This window comes from Oncorhynchus gorbuscha, linkage group LG04 (genome assembly GCF_021184085.1).
Source record: "Oncorhynchus gorbuscha isolate QuinsamMale2020 ecotype Even-year linkage group LG04, OgorEven_v1.0, whole genome shotgun sequence".
In the NCBI taxonomy this organism is placed as follows: Eukaryota; Metazoa; Chordata; class Actinopteri; order Salmoniformes; family Salmonidae; genus Oncorhynchus; species Oncorhynchus gorbuscha.
In genome coordinates, this window is record NC_060176.1 from 57,302,005 (window position 1) to 57,325,693 (window position 23,689).

The following is a 23,689-nucleotide window of genomic DNA, read 5'->3' on the forward strand; positions in this document are numbered from 1 at the left end:
TCATAGTGATATATCCTAAATAGGTACACAAAGGTGGAAATATGCAATATCCTAATTTGCATATGTGGGTATTATTCTACCCACTGGCTATTTTTCTAATGAGCTCCGCCACCAAACAAGACCAAATTTGGTTGGTCCTGACCAAATATTAACCAATCATAGACATCGATCTTTCACAAGTTTGGACTTCAAAGAATAGCACAGTAAAGCTCAGTAGAGTACAGTAAAGTAGAGTATAGTTAAGTATAGTAGAGTACATTATAGTGTACTCAACTCTAGTGTGATCTACTGTCTACAGTACTTAACTCTACTCTACTCTAAATTACAGGACTGTGCTGCACTGTACTGAACTATACTCTACTTGTCTTTACTGTACTGAACTATACTCTACTTGTCTTTACTGTATTGTACTGAGCTATACTCTACTTCTCTTTACTGTACTGAACTATACTCGACTTCTCTTTACTGTACTGTACTTTAATGTACTGTTCTGTAATTAACTATACTCTACTTTTATTTACTGTACTGTACTATGCTGTACAAACTTGTAAACATAGATGTCTATGATTGGTTCAGATATCGGCCGGACCAAATCTGAACCATTCATGGACATCTATGTTTGGTTCAAATGAAGGCCGGTCCAGATCTCTGTGGATGTTGAAATCAGGGCAAGTCCGGACCAAAAACCGACGTCTGTGGATGTTGAAATCAAGGCCAGGGTGGACTGATCAAATTTGAACTTCAACATCAATGGACGTCCATTTACTGGTTACAGTAAATGTAAAGAGAGGGGGCTCATGAGTAGGTCAGTAAGAGCCGAGAGAAGTGACATTAATTGGAAAAAGAAAGAAAAGAGGGGGAGAGAGAGCGCGAAGGGTTGTCCAGACTTTTCACACTAATGCTTTGACCACCAGACACAGAAAGAGAAAGATAACAGTTATCAGCTGAACATAACAGTATGCTAGTGGAAGGGAGGACAGTAGCAGGTGACCCAACTGTGGTTTGTGACTATTAGGAGTTCACATTGTAGCCAATTCAATTGCAGAAATTATGTTAACGATTGTTTTGAAATTCTGTTACCGATTTGGAAAGAGACTTTTTACTTTTAATCACTTCATAATTCATAAACTAAATTGATATCAGTAAAAACCCTATAACTAATTGATAGGTCTACCTTTACTTGTTACTTCTTTGAACTTCCATTGTCCTCCCTCCTCACACGGGAGATAAAATAGAAAATATAAAACAAACACATTTTTAAAATTGATTTTTTAATTAAAATTTTACCCCCTTTTCTCCCCAATTTTGTGGTATCCAATTGTTAGTAATTACTATCTTGTCTCATCACTACAACTCCTGTATGGGCTCGGGAGAGACAAAGGTCGAAAGCCATGCGTCCTCCGAAACACAACCCAACCAAGCCGCACTGCTTCTTAACACAGCACGCATCCAACCCGGAAGCCAGCCGCACCAATGTGTCGGAGGAAACACCGTGCACCTGGCTACCTTGGTTAGCGCGCACAGCGCCCGCCCCGCCAGTGACCAGTCGCTGGTGCGCGATGAGACAAGGATATCCCTACCGGCCAAACCCTCCCTAACCCGGACGATGCTAGGCCAATTGTGCGTCGCCCCACGGAACTCCCGGTCGCGGCCAGCTGCGACAGAGCCTGAACGCGAACCCAGAGTCTCTGGTGGCACAGCTAGCGCTGCGATGCAGTGCGCCACTGCGCCACAGTGCGCCACTGCGCCACCCGGGAGGCCCCGGTAACATAATTTTAAGGCACAGGGCAATGTTTCATAAACATATTATTGCAAACTAAATATCAGTGTTGATATTAGTTGGCAGGGATCTTTACTTCAACATTATTGTGTTTTCATGTATTTCTAATACCCTTTTCCATCTGTTTGACAAGAAATCAAAGCTTTTGTTTATTCCTAATTTTTAGGATGGGAAATGGTTGAAAAATGCATTCAGTGTTCAGTATTCAGACCCCTTGACCTTTTCCACATTTTGTTATGTTACAGCCTTGTTTTACATTTGATTAAATTAAACATTTTCCTCATCAATCTACACACAATACCTCATAATGACAAAATGAAAACAGGTTTTTAGAAATGATCACAAATGTATAAAAAACAGAAATATCTTATTTACAAAAGTATTCAGACCCTTTGCTATGAGACTCAAAATTGAGCTCAGGTGCATCCTGTTTCCATTGATCATACTTGAAAAGTTTCTACAACTTGATTAGAGTCCACCTGTGGTAAATTCAATTGATTGGACATGATTTGGAAAGTCATACACCTGTCTATATAAGGTCCCACAGTTGACAGTGCATGTAGAATTATTCTAGGGGTATGATTACTTTCTGAAGGCACTGTATATACCTTTTCCCCACAGGTCTACATATTAAATTAGTACTATTTGTTCTCACAGAAGAAGTGTTGAACAGTCGCATACTAATTTGCATTTGAGGGGAACTGCATACAATTAAATGGGAAGGATACTTACTCAAAGAATATTCATGTTTAGTTTTGAGGTATTCAGAGATGTGATGAGCTTAGCCAGTTGAAGCGTGCAGTGAGACCTAGCCTCCAGCAACAAGGTTTATCACTGTGCAAGTCAGGACAGAGCTCCTTGCCTTGTTTCTGTGATAGAGGGTAGATGCTGAGTACTAGGCTATGAAAGTCTATGTGCACTGCAGCTCACTCAAGTCATGACGTGTGTGTGTGTGTGTGTGTGTGTGTGTGTGTGTGTGTGTGTGTGTGTGTGTGTGTGTGTGTGTGTGTGTGTGTGTGTGTGTGTGTGTGTGTGTGTGTGTGTGTGTGTGTGTGTGTGTGTGTGTGTGTGTGTGTGTGTGTGTGTGAGAGAGAGAGAGCACGCTGTGCTGTGTGATCTGTCTCTCACTTGTGTCCTTCAGTGAAAAGGAGGGAGGGTGATGCAGCAAACGCCTCTAGGAAGGAAATTAAGTTAACAAACTGAGGAGCACAGGGTTGCAGCTGAAGAGCAGAGGAGGGCTGAGCACTCTGCTGACCCAGTTGGCTGCCATATACCCTTTACAATGTGACCTTTAACCGATAGGCTCCATGGCTTGGTGATTTAGGAATAAATTATACATGATGTCAATCCCCTCATCACTCTGCTTTCCTCTGTGTGGATGTTGTAATACACTTGGAAAAACATTTTCCATTTACTCCATCCAACACATAGGCTCAGGGAATGAAAAATAACAGGATAATGTCAGTCATCTCTTTATTTAAAATGTGAGGTCAGGCTGTCCTAAAATAATAATCATGAATACAGGCTATAATTAAGAGTGAAGTGAAAATCCAACAGATTGAGGGACATTTTCAATTAAAACTGTGTTTCCAGTATAAGGCCAGCCCTTGAATTCCACTTGCACCACACGAGAATGTACCTGTAATTTCATAAAACAATGTTTACTCTTACTCGAACTCAAACATGCTTTTTCACAGCGCAAGAAATACCTGACTACAATATACTGTACCTTTATCAGATATGACCTGGGAAAAGGCCAAAGTCTATAGAATTTGCTGGGCTTTTCTTATCTTTTTTTCTGTTTTCACTTTCTGTATGTTGAGCTTGCTGGGGGTTGTTGTTTTGTGTTTGTATGTTGTTTCACATAGTAAAATTGCCATAATAAGACTCTATTTTCTCTCCCCCTCCTATCAATTCTCTCTCAGCAATCTATAATTATGACTCCAGAAGAGAGCAGGAGCTGTGTCTCCAGGTGGGAGACACTGTACACATACTTGAGACATTTGAAGGTGAGCATAAACAGCCAACATGCCCTAACATATCACTCTAGCTTCACGTTCTTACGTACAACAAGCTGTCACGCGCTAAGTAACAGTTTTCAACACTGAAACTTTGTAAAACATTGAACTAAAGCTGTTATCAATACTAGACATGGATTGAAAATAATCAGCCATGTTTAATGAAATTCCTTTGAAAGATATAACAGTCAATATTACCATCTGTATCTAGTTTGTCCTCTTATCGGTCTTATGTCTATTATATTTATCCCCATATCTCTGTCATATCTCTATATCAATCTTTAATCTCCCCAGACTGGTATAGAGGGTACACAATACGGAACAAAGCACAGAAGGTATGGCAACAACCGTATATCCATTCATGGTTTTTCCTTAAAATTAGAAAATAATTTGAGGAAGAGGTTTACGTTTCTGTTTCATCTCATAGGGCATTTTCCCAGCCTCGTACATCCATCTAAAGGAGGCTAAAGTTGAAGGGACAGGGTAAGGTGTCACTCGTCATGTCATTAGAAATTGATTGTATTTGATGGGATGTGTGACTTGAACTATTTGCACAATTTGATGCATGTGATGCACCTATGGGACCCAATATCTGGTACGTTCCTTCCTTCCACCCATCTTACAGCCAGCAGGAAATAGTTATCCCAGGAGACCTACCACTGGTACTGGAGTTAGGCGCCACTCTGAGGGAATGGGCACAAATATGGCACAAGCTATATGTGGTACGTTGAGAAAACTAGTTTCTTATCCATCACCCTACTTATATAATATTTACATTAAAGAATTCACTTTACCCTTATGCTGTTATTCAACTCTGACACCTAGTCTGTTTGGAAAAGGGTAATTATGTTAGCTGGGTGACTGTGATGATGAATATGACTGTTTGTTTGACAGAACAACAAGACCACTCTGTTCAGGGCCGTACAACAGATGGCCTACAGCCTCATCGAGTATCGATCTCAGATAGTGTCTGGAACATTGCCCAAGGATGACCTTGTGGAGCTCAGGAAGAAAGTCACAGCTAAGATTGATTATGGAAACCGGTATAAATTGCACTCTACTTGAATTGCATTGTGACATAAACATGCTTGTAACGTTTTATGTGACTGAGTCATGGTGCTAAGAATATGCCCTTGTAAATCTGTCCTAAGCAATATTTGATGCTTTCTGTTGTACAGGATTCTAGGGTTGGACCTGGTGGTGCGAGATGACGCAGGGAACACTCTGGACCCGGACTGCACAAGCACAGTCAATCTATTCCGAGCCTTTGAGACTGCATCCCGCAGTATAGATGACAGAATACAAGAGGAGAAGGCATGGACCAGCTGTTGTTTGCGTAGATACATGTAGATCAAATACTACATGTATATGCTGCAGAGTTAGCCCTGCCAGTGCATCGTGTTTGTTCATACAGTGTCTCTGTGCCCCTCTGTAGACCCGGAAGCAGAATCTGGAGATGCGGCGCCAGTCCCTGTTTAGCACAGTGCACACATACAGTCTCCTCATGAACCTCAAGAACTTTGTTTGTAACATCGGGGAGGATGCAGAGCTGCTTATGTCACTCTATGACCCTGACCAGTCAGAGTTCATCAGGTCAGATACCAACTAATTTAAATTAATTGCATTATACTTAACCACCATTACCATTCTGACGCTTGATAGAACAATTTGTCCAGTACTCATGTGTTCCACATTGCATATATATTTAATAATGTGACTGTATGTAGGCATTTTGATATATTTGTGTTTTTGTGTTATCTTGTCAAAACACACAGAGGTTTGTTACAGTGAGGTATGGGAGTTGTGATTCTTGATTGTGAATGCCATGTATGTTTGCAGTGAGAACTTCCTGGTGCGCTGGGACAGCATGGGCATGCCCAAAGAGATTGAGAAACTCAACAATCTGCCTGCCCTCTTCACGGTAACAGAGATGAAACCCTCCCTTCCACTTTCTTATTCCCTGTTGTTGTAAATGTAAATAGCCTAATAGATGGACCGGAAGCGGGCAGTGACAGTCCTTGGTTGGGGCATGCTATGCAATGCCATGCCATGCCATTTATATCCTCAGACAGGCTCTTCATCTGAACTGCTCACATTAAAATTCATATACACAACATTGCATAAGATATTGAATATGTTCTGCCTTGTAACTTTTACTTTACTTTTATTATGTCGTCCTTATCTTTGCATTGAAATGATCTTCTCCACTCTGCCCTCTCTGGCCAGGATCTGAGCAGCAGTGACCTGATTAGGCCACGTCTCTTCCTCGTCTGTCAGATTATCAGGGTGGGCAGCATGGAACTCAAGGAGGGCAAGAAACACACAGGAGGGTTAAGGAGACCATTTGGTGTAGCTGGTGAGATGTCTATTAATTGAGATGTCTTCCCTATATTTGTTTGCGCAAATGTACACATTCTATTAAATCTGAAATCAGAACACTAACCAATTTACTCAGAGTTTGAGTGAATGGGTAATTGAGGGTCTAAACAAACATTTACAGTAGGATCCCTGTCCTGGATAAAAGCCAGACACACCCTGAGCCCACCTGAACCTGCTTACCCTCCTGACCCATAAACTACCTCTACGTTGTCTGCCTTGCCAAAGGAGTCAGGGGAAAGGATTTAAATATCCCTCTTTTTTTTGAGTGGAGGATTACATTTCTGGGTTGGATGAGAAATTGTCTCCTCTGGTGTCACAGCAAATGGACTGAACCCAGAATCATTGGAAGCAATAAAGAGCTCTTATTTCCGTCAGCTATTTCCTAAGAAATTACTAATTGAGAGAGAAAAAGGAATTCCTACTGAACCATCATCTATTGCAACACAAAGCTCAAGATCACACAGACAGGCCTACTGGAATCCTACCTATGCTCCTGTTGTGGATGTATATTTTTCTCATTGTCTCTGGTGCATTGGAACAGGTGTCTGAGGGCCCAATAACTAGTTTTTAAACACAAATTACATTGTCGTTCTGCTCTGTAGTTTATTTAATCAGAGTGAAGACTGCTGTGAAATGGCTCAAGCTGAGAAATCAAATACCAAAGATATTATAGTGATGTCATGCTAGCAGCAGCAGTGGCAATAACAGGATAATTTAATTGAAAGCAGCTTATTAGCTTCGCCTTTGCCACATATCACCACACATTCACAGTTGCCTCTGTTCACAGTGATGGACATCACAGATATCGCCCATGGGAAAGCAGATGATGAGGAGAAGCAGCATTTCATCCCCTTTCAGCAGTGAGTGTTTTAAAATCTCTCACAGGCTCTGTTCATTTTCACAGTGATAATAGTCCTCACTCCCCAGTCCATTTTAACTCAATCTTCTCTTACACCATCATAGAGTCAGAAATGACAAATGGCTTGAACTGTTTTAGGAAAGAGCACTTAAAGGAATGCATTATGCAACTGCTTCCTGCTATACAATACTGTATATCAAGGACAGGTCTAGGCTTGTAGTGCAGTGTAACAAAAATGCAACTGGAGGCGGTTCTTATTCTTGCTTGGTCACATGCACTGTTATATTTTGTGGATTTCCTTTTCCAATATCTCAATATGTCTTTCGTAGCTCTATGTTTTGTGATCAATGGTTCCATCCACTTGTCAGTCCCACTTTAAAAAAATATTTATCCCCCTCTCTCCCTTCTTCTCTCTCCCAGGATAGCAATGGAGACCTACATCCGTCAGAGGCAACTCATCATGTCACCTCTCCTCCCATCCCGGGTCATTGGAGAGAATGAGCCTCTCACTGCCGTCTTCAACAAAGTCATTAACACCCGGGAGGTTAACCACAAGGGCCAGGGTAAAGAGACATACTCACTGACACTCTGTGGCAACAACTCACCAGTTTGCCAAGGATATAGCAGAGTAGAACAGAATATAAAATAGAAAGGAATGTAACTCAGAAGTGGCTTTTAAAATGTTGGTCTGGGTTTAAAATAGAAACGTAACAGGTTGTGTATCCATTCTGAACATTCTGTTAGTTTCTCTGTTTTGTTAACTATCTCTTCATTGATTGGCCCTGCTGGGTTCTCAGGACTGTTTGTGACCTTAAAGCTACTTCCTGGTGACCTATCCCAGGTCAGGAAGGACTACTCCCACTTTGTGGATCGCACCACTGCCATTGTTAGAAAGATGGGCTTCCCTGAGATCATCCTCCCAGGTGCCATACGTTTATATGTTCTTCTTTGTAGCTGAATTGCATCTGAAACAAGGGGTTGCATACTTAGTAGCTTCCTTTACAGCAGTGACAGTTAATAGATTGCTTTTCAATATTAACCAACTAATTCTCCTCCTCTAGGATATGTGAGGAACGATATATATGTGACCTTGCTGCAGGGGGAGTTTGACCGTGGTAAAAAAACATCACCCAAAAATGTTGAGGTGATGTTGAGTGTACTAGATGACGATGGCAATCTCATGGAGGTAAGGGTGCTGTCTTAACATTATGTGTGCCTCCACATTTCTTTCTTTATAATAATAATAATAATAATAATATATGCCATTTAGCAGACGCTTTTATCCAAAGCGACTTACAGTCATGTGTGCATACATTCTACATGGGTGGTCCCGGGATGTTGGTCAATGCTCTACCAACTGTTTTTACCTCAAGTATTACATGTTGGTCAACTCATGTTTGTTGGGTTACTGTACGAAAACTTAAGTTATTACAAAATGACCCAAATTCATGTTTATACATATACATGGGGTTTCTTGTCTGCAAAAACATATGTTTGACTGAAGCTCATTCCTTCTACTTGAATAGAAAGCAATATTTCCTGGAGCTGGATATGATGGGATCACAGAGTACAAGTCTGTAATTTACTACCAGGTCAAGCAGCCGAGCTGGAATGAAACAGTCAAGGTACAGCTCACTTACCTGCATCCCAGGTGTTTCTGTCAGGACAAGAGAGCTCTGTACTCTCCCCACGGTGGCTCAAGTTCAGCAATTCATTTCCCAAAAAGATTTGACTCTATACAATTAAATAATCCTTTAGAGGAGATATTGGCACTCATACAAAATGCTAGACAGACACTAGACATTACTTTATCTGTCTCTTGTTATGATACTCTCCTCACTCCTCTCCACATTCCTTTCTTCTCCCCTTGCAAGGTGACTATTCCGATTGAAGATGTGGGCCGCTGTCATCTCAGGGTGATGTTTCGACACAGATCATCTCAGGACTGTGAGTGCCTCATGTTTCTAAAACACTCGACACCCGGGCAGCCTGCCCTAACCCTCTGGGATCTGGTCAGAATGAATATGAATGTGTCCTTCAGAGTTGGTTGATTGGGTTCTCACTGACACTGCTGTGTTTCCTTTAGCTAGAGACAAATCAGAAAAGCCATTTGGCATGGCGTTCGTCCGCCTGATGAAAGGAGACGGAACCACACTGAGAGACGGCAGACATGACCTCATTGTCTACAAGGTGGGACCAACACAGCACTATGCTACTGACGCAGACCCTATATGATGCCCACAGCTTGGTGGAACCAGAGGGTTCAGATACATTTGATTTATTTGAAATAATTCTCTCCCCATAGGGATTCTATTTCATTATCTGTTAAGTAGTGAAGTAGTAATTATTTAGATATTTCATATAAAATAAAAAGCTGAAAGTAAGTAGATCATTCATGGCCCCTCCCTGGTCAATGAATAGCAAATGACATACAGATGAATATGTTTTAGTATTTAATTCCTTTTGTTCATTTGGCTAAGGTTGATGTAAAGAAGACTGAGGATGCAAAGACATACCTGACTCTGCCAGGCTCCTGGGCTGAGGTGGAGGAGAAGGAGAGGCAGACAGGGAAAACCTTTCAGCATTCAGGAGTCATCCCAGTCACAAAGGACAGCTTCCAGATTGGCACTCTCACCTGTTCCACTAAACTCACCCAGAATGGTACTGTAGTAAGACATGATTATCTGGGAATCAATGTATTTAGAATCAAACAGACCTTAACAAATGTAATCAAATCAAATACAACTCTTTCCGCACTTCGGCTCATAATACAGCGTAGAATGATGTTGACATAAAAGTAATATTCTCCTGTTCCTCTTCCAGTGGATCTCTTGGGCCTGTTGAACTGGAGGTCCAACCCTGAACAGCTGGACCAGAACCTGCAGCGCCTGATGGAGGTAGAGGGAGGAGAGATTGTCAAAGTGAGTCTGATTGCTCCAGTGGTTCTTAACTAGTTTAACATACAAGGACACCCTATACTAATGCATTTGTCTTTTGTGGTCTTAGTTTCTACAGGACACACTTGATGCCTTGTTCAACATCATGATGGAGACTTCAGAGAAGGACACCTATGACAATCTGGTCTTTAATGCTCTGGTGAGTTCTGGAGTGGTGGGTGAATTACCTGCGTTAAGCTATCAGGGTTAATGGCATCTGTCTTTAATATACCAAAAGACAGTTGTATAGCAGAAACTATTCATGCAACAGCATTTTCCAGCAGGTTTCTATATTACACTGGTTCCTGACTATGCTTTGCTTTTCTTCTAGGTGTTCATAATCACACTGATTGGAGACATCAAGTTCCAGCACTTTAACCCAGTACTGGAGACATACATCAACAAACACTTCAGTGCCACTTTGGCTTATATGTGAGTATAGCCCTCTCCTTTTTCACATTTCCCTCTCTACTCAGTTCATTTTTCTTTCCTCCTGTTTTGACACCTTTCCACCAATTCAGAATGCAGTCATTTATATGCAGTTACTGGTATGCCTGAGTGCCCCATTCCATTACTTTTTCAGGAAGCTGACCAGGGTTCTGAATTACTATGTGGGCCATGCAGATAAGCCTGTCCTAACAGAGGGGCTGTACTCAGCCCTCAAAGCCCTCAAGTACCTGTTCAGGTTCATTGTGCAGTCCCGGGTCCTCTACCTCAGGTATCATAGCTGTGGGCTTCCTTCCTTATACATACGGTAAACAATATTAGTTTGTTTTGAAATTAGCAATGTCCTTCTTTCTGTTTATTCAGATTCTATGGGACCAGTGAGGATGGGGATGCTTTCTTTAACTCCATCCGGACACTCTTCCTCTCCTTCAACACACTCATGGACAGACCGCTAGACGAGGGAGTGAAGATAAAGGTGAGTTGGTGTAGGGGAGAGACACTGGTATGGACACTTGCATGGTACTTCATCTTCTTTGATGCACTCTCAGTTAACATTGAATAGCCTGGTAGGGCAGCACTCACTGTATTATTCTAATGAAATTGTCAGCTTTACAAACTAGCTTACCCTTTCTATGTTAATTGAAGCCATACGGGCCATCCACACCAAGGATGATAACCATAAAGATACATTATACAAAACTATAACCAGCGTTCTGCAGTACTTAGTAACTTATCAATGCATACTGTAGGCCTGTTAATAAGGTGGTAGCACAGCACATTCAGTGCTTCAGGGTGTGTTCACTATTATTGTGACAACTGCAAATAATACTCAAATGTACATATAGGAACTCATATTCAAATGTAGTCATTCAACAACAAATACTGTTTAGGCTGCATATCTTTTATATCATGTCATTGCTTGCATTGTTGCTCAAGTGGTTTGGAAGTGATTTCCATGTTTCTAATGGATGTCAATTTGTCTCTAGATCTTATTTTTTGCTGTGCTCATCTCTCTGTCTGTCCTGTGCAACCATTTGCAATGCATCAGTGCAACAGTGTTATCATCGCTGGCCAGTGTTGACACCAACACACTCTATCTCCTTAACTTTCCCACAACAGTTCATTTGGCCTAGGCCTATTTTACATTCAACAATTAGCTAGAGCAATCATGCTTCTCTCCGTGAAAAGGCTATTAGGCATGGTTTAAAAAAGGCTACAAATAAATGGTCTATAGCTTTAGTAGTCTATAGCTTTTCCTGGGATTACAAGTGAAGAGGAATAGCGGAGCGGCTCACGTAGCCTAAATGAAATGAAATTATATGTCACATACACATGGTTATTACCATTGGCCCCCCAATGGTGGAACAAACTCCCTCATGACGCCAGGACAGCGGAGTCAATCACCACCTTCCGGAGACACCTGAAACCCCAGCTCTTTAAGGAATACCTAGGATAGGATAAGTAATCCCTCTCACCCCCCCCCCCTTTAAGATTTAGATGCACTATTGTAAAGTGACTGTTCCACTGGATGTCATAAGGTGAATGCACCAATTTGTAAGTCGCTCTGGATAAGAGCGTCTGCTAAATGACTTAAATGTAATGTTAAATGGTTAGCAGATGTTAATGCGAGTGTAGCGAAATGCTTGTGCTTCTAGTTCAGACAGTGCAGTAATATCTAACAATTTCCCAACAACTAGCTAATACACACAAATATAAAGGGGTGAATGAGAGTATGTACATATAAATATATGGATGAGCGATGGCCGAGCAGCATAGGAAATGTGCAATAGATGGTATAAAATACAGTATATACATATGATATGAGTAATGTAAGATATGTAAACATGATTAAAGTGGCATTATTTAATAATTTGGCATTGTTTAAAGTGACTAGTAATCCATTTATTAAAGTGGCCTATGGCCTACACTACAGTATATTGAACACCGGAACAGATGGAAGAGAGAGGGTAGAGATGTGTAGCCAAAGTAAGAAGCTAGATATTACGTCCTTCAATAGTTAAATAGTAGTGCTATCAATATATATATATTTTTTTTTACAGATTATTACATGGCAGTCTCAGACACGCAAAGCTTCACTATTGATTAGCCTTACATTTTTAGACAAGAAAAGTATTCTACCTAAGCTAGTGCAATGGTGAATGTATTATTGTTATCAAGTGAGTACACAATTATTGTCTTTGGTTGTAAACTGAAGTGATGTGGGCAAATTTGAATAACCGCTTAAATGTGGATGACGGATCACCAGCGCTAAGAACCTGGCGTGCTGAACTCCCGTCGCAAGACGGTGGACGTTCCTGTAGGTTCATGCTCTACAACATCCCGGCACCCTGACAGGCTGCTCTGCAGCTCGCTGTTGGCTGGGCTCCTGCCTGTGCCATTAAACCCTACAACTCATCAGAACGCCGCTCCAAAGTTCTCCGTCACCCAGCTCCTCCCGCTCTCTCCACTGGCTTCCAGTTCCCATCCGCAAGGCTTGCCTACGGAGCTGTGAGGGGAACTCAGTACCTCCAGGCTCTGGATAAGGGCACTGTTCATCCACCTCTGGCCTGCTCGTCTCCCTACCACTGGAGAGGAAGTACAGTTCCTGCCTGTTTTGAATGCTTCATGCCTGAATCCTCCTCCCCTCCCCCCTCCTCCTCTCTTTTGAAATAACTGCATACAACCTAAGTCCAGAAAGATACATTAGCAGGCTAATCATGTGGTTTATTTTGATCACACCATCGCGCTCCGTCTTCTTTCAAAATCCCCTATTTTACATTCTGCAAGTAAGAGCAAATGGCAATATCTCCTAAATAGGCTAGTAGTAGAAAATAAAATGCTTGAATTAGGTGTACAACAAGATATTGGGATTCAAAGGGAAATGAATAGCTGTAGAAAGGAATAGCTGTAGCTGCGAGGAAGTAGAGGCCAGGTGCGCAATTGTGCAAAAAGAACAGTGTGCGCCCCAGTCTGCACTCCAGCTCTCCCTAATTGATTAAGCTTTTTGGGGACAAGAAAAACAATCATACCTAGGCTATAACAGCAAAATGCAATAATGCTTTTTGAATGTATTTTTCTAGCGAGTAAATCATTATAGTCTAGGCTGTAAACTGCAGTGGATATGTCATTTCAATAACCACAACAACAACAAAAAGCGTTTTGAATGCATGGTTCATTCCGAAATAATAATAATCTAGCCTAGGCCTGATTAGGCAACCATATTGATCAGTAATGGGTATTGTCTTGACAGTTGACAAGGTCCAGAAAGGCACAATAGTAGGCAAGTCATAGTGTGCATTTTGCCAGGATGTATTGGCGTTAACAGATAGGCCTACCATCGAAAATATGGCCTTCTCATGCGCTGTTTGTCGTGGATCATCATTCTCCCAAGTCGTCTTATAAGTAAAGTGGACTTCCAATATGCTCACACATGGCCATTTATTCAGGCATGTTTATCTTGCGCTCTGCCTTTTCTCCTCTCTGAGCAGCCTCGCGTACCTAGAGCCAACAACGGAATGGAACGGTTCAATGGAACGCGTTTTTGATTGGTTGTCAATGTTTAATCGTTGGAGGGACAGGGAAAAAAGTCTCTCTGGAAGTGCTCGCTCTGGTTGTCGTTCTCCACTATTTTTGTAGTTATCGTTGTAGTCTGACGTTCCTGTTCACTTGAATTAGAACGATTATATTGATTTGTATAGTTGTTATCGTTTTTGTTATAGTTATCGTCCTTGGTCCTTGGTCCTATAGTTATTGACTTTTATGCTGGCTTCATGAAAGTTCAAGTTTTACTTAATAAACACTTTATAGTTGACTCGCTCTGTAAAGCATTATCCAGTGATATTTCCTTCATGTTCTTTTAAAAACACTTTTGAGACCTTGTCTTTTTCAGGGGGCGATACTGAAATACCTTCCCACCATCATTAATGACATACAAAATGTCTTTGACCCTGTGGAGCTCAGGTAACTCCTTGTAATGACATTTTAGCAGTAAAATCTCTGCAGAAATTATACTGTTTCCTGTATAGAAAAGATAGTGACATTGTCACATGTCCTTGCCTTTTTCTGTATGTCTTCCTGTCTCTCCCTCACTAGTGTTCTTCTGACCAAGTTCATCGAGAGCATCCCTGACTCTCAGCTGGTGCGCCAGAAGCTTGGTTGCATGTGTAAGATGGTGGAGAGTGGCCTTTTCAAAAAGCCAGGTACTGTGGCGCCTCTCTGGTTAAAACACAACTTTATAATCATCTCTATTTAAAAACAGAACCACATGATGACACATTTGAATGGTCTCTATTTGTCTTTGACCCTACAGAGTGTCGAGATGTCCTCTTGCCACTGTTGACTGACCAGCTGAGTGGGCAGCTGGATGACCACTCCAATAAGCCTGACCACGAGGCCTGTGTTCAGCTGCTCAGCACTGTGCTTGACAACCTGGACCGCAAGGATGTGGTGAGTGGCTAATTGCTATGGCACATCTCTATCTCTGCTGCTGGAAACACTGAAATCAGTCACATCCCTGACTCTAACTGGATGGGTTTTGAAACATATATTATTTATCTGAGCTGCTTGTCTGTGTCCTCAGGGTCCAACCCGGGGTCATGTCCAGCTGATTATGGAGCGGCTGCTTCGCAGGGTCAATCGCACTGTCATCAGCATGAGCAGAACCTCCCCTCTCATTGTAAGACCCTTCATCTAACTCTAAAGTTATTTTAATTTGTTCAGTTGGTAGCCTAATACTTTATTTTAAGTTTCCATGTACAGTGCCTTGCGAAAGTATTCGGCCGCCTTGAACTTTGCGACCTTTTTGCCACATTTCAGACTTCAAACATAAAGATATAAAACTGTATTTTTTTGTGAAGAATCAACAACAAGTGGGACACAATCATGAAGTGGAACAACATTTATTGGATATTTCAAACTTTTTTAACAAATCAAAAACTGAAAAATTGGGCGTGCAAAATTATTCAGCCCCTTTACTTTCAGTGCAGCAAACTCTCTCCAGAAGTTCAGTGAGGATCTCTGAATGATCCAATGTTGACCTAAATGACTAATGATGATAAATACAATCCACCTGTGTGTAATCAAGTCTCCGTATAAATGCACCTGCACTGTGATAGTCTCAGAGGTCTGTTAAAAGCGCAGAGAGCATCATGAAGAACAAGGAACACACCAGGCAGGTCAGAGATACTGTTGTGAAGATGTTTAATGCCGGATTTGGATACAAAAAGATTTCCCAAGCTTTAAACATCCCAAGGAGCACTGTGCAAGCGATAATATTGAAATGGAAGGAGTATCAGACCACTGCAAATCTACCAAGACCTGGCCGTCCCTCTAAACTTTCAGCTCATACAAGGAGAAGACTGATCAGAGATGCAGCCAAGAGGCCCATGATCACTCTGGATGAACTGCAGAGATCTACAGCTGAGGTGGGAGACTCTGTCCATAGGACAACAATCAGTCGTATATTGCACAAATCTGGCCTTTATGGAAGAGTGGCAAGAAGAAAGCCATTTCTTAAAGATATCCATAAAAAGTGTTGTTTAAAGTTTGCCACAAGCCACCTGGGAGACACACCAAACATGTGGAAGAAGGTGCTCTGGTCAGATGAAACCAAAATTGAACTTTTTGGCAACAATGCAAAACGTTATGTTTGGCGTAAAAGCAACACAGCTCATCACCCTGAACACACCATCCCCACTGTCAAACATGGTGGTGGCAGCATCATGGTTTGGGCCTGCTTTTCTTCAGCAGGGACAGGGAAGATGGTTAAAATTGATGGGAAGATGGATGGAGCCAAATACAGGACCATTCTGGAAGAAAACCTGATGGAGTCTGCAAAAGACCTGAGACTGGGACGGAGATTTGTCTTCCAACAAGACAATGATCCAAAACATAAAGCAAAATCTACAATGGAATGGTTCAAAAATAAACATATCCAGGTGTTAGAATGGCCAAGTCAAAGTCCAGGCCTGAATCCAATCGAGAATCTGTGGAAAGAACTGAAAACTGCTGTTCACAAATGCTCTCCATCCAACCTCACTGAGCTCGAGCTGTTTTGCAAGGAGGAATGGGAAAAATGTTCAGTCTCTCGATGTACAAAACTGATAGAGACATACCCCAAGCTACTTACAGCTGTAATTGCAGCAAAAGGTGACGCTACAAAGTATTAACTTAAGGGGGCTGAATAATTTTGCACGCCCAATTTTTCAGTTTTTGATTTGTTAAAAAAAGTTTAAATATCCAATAAATGTCATTCCACTTCATGATTGTGTCCCACTTGTTGTTGATTCTTCAAAAAAAAATACAGTTTTATATCTTTATGTTTGAAGCCTGAAATGTGGCAAAAGGTCGCAAAGTTCAAGGGGGCCGAATACTTTCGCAAGGCACTGTATAAGGCGCAGTGCTGAAAATCTGCTTCTATGCATCCTTTACAGTATATAACTTGGTTAGCACTTCTAAGCATTCAACAATATAAGCAGGTTATAAGCATATAACATGTTATACAGTACCAGTCAAAAGTTTGGACACACCTACTCATTCAAGGGGTTTCTTTATTTTTACAATGTTTCTACATTGTAGAATAATAGTGAATACATCAAAACTATGAAATAACACATATGGAATCATGTAGTAACCCAAAAATTGTTAAACAATGTCATGTTTTGTCATATATTGTCTTGTCCTTGTGCTTTCCCTTCTGTTCGTTTCCCCCTGCTGGTCTTATTAGGTTCGTTCCCTTTTTCTATCCCTCTCTCTCCCCCTCCCTCTCTCTCTTCTCTCTATTGTTCCGTTCCTGCTCCCAGCTGTTCCTCATTCTCCTAACTCACTCATTTACTCTTTTCACACCTGTCCCCTATTTTGCCCTCTGATTAGAGCCCCTATTTCTCCCCTTGTTTTCCGCTTCTGTCCTTGTCGGATCCTTGTATGATGTTTCGCTGTTCTGTGTCCTTGTCTCGCCCTGTCGTGTTTTGTCTCCTTCAGATGCTGCGTGTGAGCAGGTGTCTTAGTCTGCTACGGTCGGTGCCTTCCCGAAGCAACCTGCAGTCAATGGTCGAGTCTCCAGTCTGTCCTCGTTACTACGAGTGGATTTAAGTTTTTTCCTGTTTTGTTTTCTTCTTGATTTTTCCAGGATTATTACTTTTGTCATATACTGGAATAAAGACTCTGTTTTCGTTAAGTCGCTTTTGGGTCCTCATTCACCAGCATAACAGAAGGATCCGACCAGTAATGGACCCAGCGACTACGGATTCTCGTAACACTGCCGTCGAGATCCAGGGAGCTATGCTCGGCAGACACGAGCAGGAATTGTCTGCTGCTCGTCATGCCGTTGAGACCCTGGCCGCTCAGGTTTCCGACCTCTCAGGACAGTTTCAGAGTCTTCGTCTCGTGCCACCAGCTACTTCCTGGTATTAACCTAGGGTTAGTAACCCACCATGTTATTCTGGGCAGCCCACTGAGTGCCGTTCCTTTCTCACCCAGTGTGATATTGTGTTCTCTCTCCAACCCAACACATACTCAAGAGAGAGAGCTCGGATTGCTTACGTCATTTCACTCCTTACTGGTCGGGCTCGAGAGTGGGGCACAGCTATCTGGGAGGCAAGGGCTGAGTGTTCTAAGAATTATCTGAACTTTAAAGAGGAGATGATACGGGTTTTTGATCGTTCAGTTTTTGGTAGGGAGGCTTCTAGGGCCTTGGCTTCCCTATGTCAAGGTGATCGATCCATAACGGATTACTCTATTGAGTTTCGCACTCTTGCTGCCTCTAGTGACTGGAACCAGCCGGCGCTGTTCGCTCGTTTTCTGGAGGGACTCCACGCTGAGGTTAAGGATGAGATTCTCTCCCGGGAGGTTCCTTCCAGTGTGGACTCTTTGATTGCACTCGCCATCCGCATAGAACGACGGGTAGATCTTCGTCACCGAGCTCGTGGAAGAGAGCTCGCGTTAACGGTGTTCCCCCTCTCCGCATCGCAACCATCTCCTCCCTCCGGCTCAGAGACTGAGCCCATGCAGCTGGGAGGTATTCGCATCTCGACTAAGGAGAGGGAACGGAGGATCACCAACCGCCTTTGCCTCTATTGCGGTTCTGCTGGACATTTTGTCAATTCATGTCCAGTAAAAGCCAGAGCTCATCAGTAAGCGGAGGGCTACTGGTGAGCGCTACTACTCAGGTCTCTCCATCAAGATCCTGTACTACCATGTCGGTCCATCTACGCTGGACCGGTTCGGCTGCTTCATGCAGTGCCTTGATAGACTCTGGGGCTGAGGGTTGTTTTATGGACGAAGCATGGGCTCGGAAACATGACATTCCTCTCAGACAGTTAGGGAAGCACACGCCCATGTTCGCCTTAGATGGTAGTCTTCACCCCAGTATCAGATATGAGACACTACCTTTAACCCTCACAGTATCTGGTAACCACAGTGAGACCATTTCCTTTTTGATTTTTCGTTCACCTTTTACACCTGTTGTTTTGGGTCATCCCTGGCTAGTATGTCATAATCCTTCTATTAATTGGTCTAGTAATTCTATCCTATCCTGGAACGTTTCTTGTCATGTGAAGTGTTTAATGTCTGCTATCCCTCCTGTTTCTTCTGTCCCCTCTTCTCAGGAGGAACCTGGTGATTTGACAGGAGTGCCGGAGGAATATCATGATCTGCGCACGGTCTTCAGTCGGTCCAGAGCCAACTCCCTTCCTCCTCACCGGTCGTATGATTGTAGTATTGATCTCCTTCCGGGGACCACTCCCCCTCGGGGTAGACTATACTCTCTGTCGGCTCCCGAACGTAAGGCTCTCGAGGATTATTTGTCTGTTTCTCTTGACGCCGGCACCGTAGTGCCTTCTTCCTCTCCTGCCGGTGCGGGGATTTTTTTTTTTTGTTAAGAAGAAGGACGGTACTCTGCGCCCCTGCGTGGATTATCGAGGGCTGAATGACATAACGGTTAAGAATCGTTATCCGCTTCCCCTTATGTCGTCAGCCTTCGAGATTCTGCAGGGAGCCAGGTTCTTTACTAAGTTGGACCTTCGTAATGCTTACCATCTCGTGCGCATCAGAGAGGGGGACGAGTGGAAAACGGCGTTTAACACTCCGTTAGGGCATTTTGAGTACCGGGTTCTGCCGTTTGGTCTCGCTAATGCTCCAGCTGCTTTTCACCGCTCCCATTCCTTCGACCATCTGACTTCTTAGACTTCATTGTCTGCCTTTGTCTCAGGCATTAGTTAATGATGTACTGAGAGACATGCTGAACATCTTTGTTTTTGTCTACCTTGACGATATCCTGATTTTTTCACCGTCACTCGAGATTCATGTTCAGCACGTTCGACGTGTACTCCAACGCCTTTTAGAGAATTGTCTCTACGTGAAGGCTGAGAAGTGCGCCTTTCATGTCTCCTCTGTCACATTTCTCGGTTCTGTTATTTCCGCTGAAGGCATTCAGATGGATCCCGCTAAGGTCCAGGCTGTCAGTGATTGGCCCGTTCCAAGGTCACGTGTCGAGTTGCAGCGCTTTCTAGGTTTCTCTAATTTCTATCGGCGTTTCATTCGTAATTTCGGTCAAGTTGCTGCCCCTCTCACAGCTCTTACTTCTGTCAAGACGTGCTTTAAGTGGTCCGGTTCCGCCCAGGGAGCTTTTGATCTCCTCAAGAAGCGTTTTACGTCCGCTCCTATCCTCGTTACTCCTGACGTCACTAAACAATTCATTGTCGAGGTTGACACTTCAGATGTGGGCGTGGGAGCCATTCTATCCCAGCGCTTCCAGTCTGACGATAAGGTCCATCCTTGCGCTTATTTTTCTCATCGCCTGTCGCCATCGGAACGCAACTATGATGTGGGTAACCGCGAACTGCTCGCCATCCGCTTAGCCCTAGGCGAATGGCGACAGTGGTTGGATTATTTGGGGCGACCGTTCCTTTTGTCGTTTGGACTGACCATAAGAACCTTGAGTACATCCGTTCTGCCAAACGACTTAATGCACGTCAAGCTCGTTGGGCGTTGTTTTTCGCTCGTTTCGAGTTTGTGATTTCTTATCGCCCGGGTAATAAGAACACCAAGCCTGATGCCTTATCCCGTCTCTTTAGTTCTTCTGTGGCTTCTACCGATCCCGAGGGGATTCTTCCTTATGGGCGTGTTGTCGGGTTGACTGTCTGGGGAATTGAGAGACAGGTTAAGCAAGCACTCACTCACACTGCGTCGCCGCGCGCTTGTCCTAGTAACCTTCTTTTCGTTCCTGTTTCTACTCGTCTGGCTGTTCTTCAGTGGGCTCACTCTGCCAAGTTAGCTGGCCATCCCGGCGTTCGAGGTACACTTGCTTCTATTCGCCAGCGGTTTTGGTGGCCTACTCAGGAGCGTGACACGCGCCGTTTCGTGGCTGCTTGTTCGGACTGCGCGCAGACTAAGTCAGGTAACTCTCCTCCTGCCGGTCGTCTCAGACCGCTTCCCATTCCTTCTCGACCATGGTCTCACATCGCATTACCGGTCTGCCTTCGTCTGCGGGGAAGACTGTGATTCTTACGGTTGTCGATAGGTTCTCTAAAGCGGCACATTTCATTCCCCTCGCTAAGCTTCCTTCCGCTAAGGAGACGGCACAAATCATCATTGAGAATGTGTTCAGAATTCATGGCCTCCCGTTAGACGCCGTTTCAGACAGAGGTCCGCAATTCACGTCACAGTTTTGGAGGGAGTTCTGTCGTTTGATTGGTGCTTCCGTCAGTCTCTCTTCCGGTTTTCATCCCCAGTCTAACGGTCAAGCAGAAAGGGCCAATCAGACGATTGGTCGCATATTACGCAGCCTTTCTTTTAGAAACCCTGCATCTTGGGCAGAACAGCTCCCCTGGGCAGAATACGCTCACAACTCGCTTCCTTCGTCTGCTACCGGGCTATCTCCGTTTCAGAGTAGTCTGGGTTACCAGCCTCCTCTGTTCTCGTCCCAGCTCGCCGAGTCCAGCGTTCCCTCCGCTCAGGCGTTTGTCCAACGTTGTGAGCGCACCTGGAGGAGGGTGAGGTCTGCACTTTGCCGTTACAGGGCGCAGACTGTGGGAGCCGCCAATAAACGTAGGATTAAGAGTCCTAGGTATTGTCGCGGCCAGAGAGTGTGGCTTTCCACTCGTAACCTTCCCCTTACGGCAGCTTCTCGTAAGTTGACTCCGCGGTTCATTGGTCCGTTCCGTGTCTCCCAGGTCGTCAATCCTGTCGCTGTGCGACTGCTTCTTCCGCCACATCTTCGTCGCGTCCATCCTGTCTTCCATGTCTCCTGTGTCAAGCCCTTTCTTTGCGCCCCCGTTCGTCTTCCCCCCCGTCCTTGTCGAGGGCGCACCTATTTACAAGGTACGTAGGATCATGGACATGCGTTCTCGGGGACGTGGTCACCAGTACTTAGTGGATTGGGAGGGTTACGGTCCTGAGGAGAGGAGTTGGGTTCCATCTCGGGACGTGCTGGACCGTTCTCTGATTGATGATTTCCTCCGTTGTCGCCAGGATTCCTCCTCGAGTGCGCCAGGAGGCGCACACTCACCTGCACACTCTTGGCATTCTCTCAACCAGCCTCACGAGGAATGCTTTTCCAACTGTCTTGAAGGAGTTCCCACATATTCTGAGCTCTTGTTGGATGCTTTTCCTTCACTCTGCAGTCCAACTCATCCCAAACGATCTCTATTGGGTTGAGGTCGGGTAAATGTGGAGGCAAGGTCATCTGATACAGCACTCCATCACTCTCTTTATTTTTCAAATAGCCCTTACACAGCCTGGATGTTTGGGCCATTGTCCTGTTGAAAAACAAATGATAGTTTAAGCACAAACCAGATGGGATGTTCTCCGCTGCAGAATGATGTTGTCGGAGCCATGCTGGTTAAGTGTGTGTCATGTTTTGTCATTTATTATCTTGTCTTGTCCCTGCTTCCCATTCTATTCGTTTCCCTCTGCTGGTCTTATTAGGTTCTTTCCCTTCTTTCTAGCAACCTGCAGTCTCTCCCCCTCTCTCAGTCTGTCTCTTCTCTCTATGGATTTCCGTTTTTCCCAGCTGTTTTATTTAATCAATCATTTAGTCTTCCACATTGTTCCCGATTTTGTCCCCTGGATTAGAGTCCCTATTTCTTCCTTTGTGTCCTCATTCCTGTCCTGTGGTTCCTTGTCTAGAATTCACCGAATGCTGTGTTTGAAGTAGTTCCCCTATTCTGAGCACTTGTTGGATGCTTTTCCTCAGATGTGCGTGGTGAGCAGGTGTCACTCTGCGTCCAACTCAGCAGGTGTCTCAGTCTGTCTGGTTCAGGTGCCTTGGAGGCAACCTGCTGTTCACCTGCTGTTCAAGATCCATCAGTCTCTTTAGTTTTTCAAATAGCCCATTTCACAGCCTGGAAAGTTGTGTTTTTTGTTTGTAAAACAAATTTACTGGACAAAAGACTCTGTTTTTTCGCCAAGTCGCTTTTGGGTCCTCTTTCACCTGCATGACAGTGTGCCTTGAATTCTAAATAAATCACTGACAGTGTCACCAGCAAATCACCCCAACACCATCACACCTACTCAATGCTTCAAGGTGCGAACCACATATGCAGAGATCATCCGTTCACCTACTCTGTGTCTCACAAAGACACGGCAGTTGGAAGCAAAAATCTCAAATTTGGACTCATCAGACCAAGGGACAGATTTCCACCAGTCTAATGTCCATTGCTTGTGTTTCTTTGTCCAACCAAGTCTCTTCTTATTATAGGTGTCCTATAGTAGTGGTTTCTTTGCAGCAATTTGACCATGAATGCCTGATTCACGCAGTCTCCTCTGAACAGTTGATGCTGAGATGTGTCTGTTACTTGAACTCTGTAAAGCATTTATTTGGGCTGCAATTTCTGAGGCTGGTAACTCTAATGAACTTATCCTCTGCAGCAGAGGTAACTCTGGATCTCACGAGAGCCAGTTTCATCAGAGCACTTGATGGTTTTTGCGACGCACGTGAAGAAACTTTCAAAGTTCTCAACATTTTCCACATTGACTGACCTTCTTGTCTTAAAGTAACGATGGCTGTCATTTCCTTTTCTTATTTGAGCTGTTCTTGCAATAATATGGACTTGGTATTTTACCAAATAGGGCTATCTTATGTATACCACCCCTACCTTGTCACAACACAACTGATTGGGTCAAACGCATTAAGAAGGAAATACATTTTCCAAAAGTGTGCAAAGTTGTCATCAAGGCAAACGGTGGCTACTTTGAAGAATCAAAAATCTAAAATACACGTTGTTTGTTACTACATGATGTGTTATTTCATCGTTTTGATGTCTTCACTATTATT

At 43.5% G+C, this 23,689-nt stretch overlaps 1 protein-coding gene across 2 annotated transcripts in view; it reads left to right on the plus strand.

The window, feature by feature from the left end:
* The window catches only part of LOC124034347 (dedicator of cytokinesis protein 5-like), a 51,070-nt gene that overhangs the window by 2,983 nt on the left and 24,398 nt on the right, over window positions 1–23,689 (plus strand). For both annotated transcript variants that reach the window (XM_046347430.1, XM_046347431.1), the window contains exons 2-27: window positions 3,706–3,789; window positions 4,093–4,133; window positions 4,226–4,281; window positions 4,424–4,520; window positions 4,693–4,841; window positions 4,977–5,112; window positions 5,234–5,391; window positions 5,638–5,719; window positions 6,025–6,154; window positions 6,965–7,037; window positions 7,457–7,599; window positions 7,834–7,959; window positions 8,098–8,222; window positions 8,563–8,661; window positions 8,911–8,983; window positions 9,123–9,226; window positions 9,517–9,697; window positions 9,860–9,957; window positions 10,043–10,132; window positions 10,304–10,404; window positions 10,556–10,690; window positions 10,783–10,894; window positions 14,309–14,379; window positions 14,512–14,618; window positions 14,729–14,865; window positions 14,999–15,094. In XM_046347430.1, coding sequence (XP_046203386.1) covers window positions 3,706–3,789; window positions 4,093–4,133; window positions 4,226–4,281; window positions 4,424–4,520; window positions 4,693–4,841; window positions 4,977–5,112; window positions 5,234–5,391; window positions 5,638–5,719; window positions 6,025–6,154; window positions 6,965–7,037; window positions 7,457–7,599; window positions 7,834–7,959; window positions 8,098–8,222; window positions 8,563–8,661; window positions 8,911–8,983; window positions 9,123–9,226; window positions 9,517–9,697; window positions 9,860–9,957; window positions 10,043–10,132; window positions 10,304–10,404; window positions 10,556–10,690; window positions 10,783–10,894; window positions 14,309–14,379; window positions 14,512–14,618; window positions 14,729–14,865; window positions 14,999–15,094 — 2,804 coding nt within the window. The remainder of the gene's footprint in view (window positions 1–3,705; window positions 3,790–4,092; window positions 4,134–4,225; window positions 4,282–4,423; window positions 4,521–4,692; window positions 4,842–4,976; window positions 5,113–5,233; window positions 5,392–5,637; window positions 5,720–6,024; window positions 6,155–6,964; window positions 7,038–7,456; window positions 7,600–7,833; window positions 7,960–8,097; window positions 8,223–8,562; window positions 8,662–8,910; window positions 8,984–9,122; window positions 9,227–9,516; window positions 9,698–9,859; window positions 9,958–10,042; window positions 10,133–10,303; window positions 10,405–10,555; window positions 10,691–10,782; window positions 10,895–14,308; window positions 14,380–14,511; window positions 14,619–14,728; window positions 14,866–14,998; window positions 15,095–23,689) is intronic.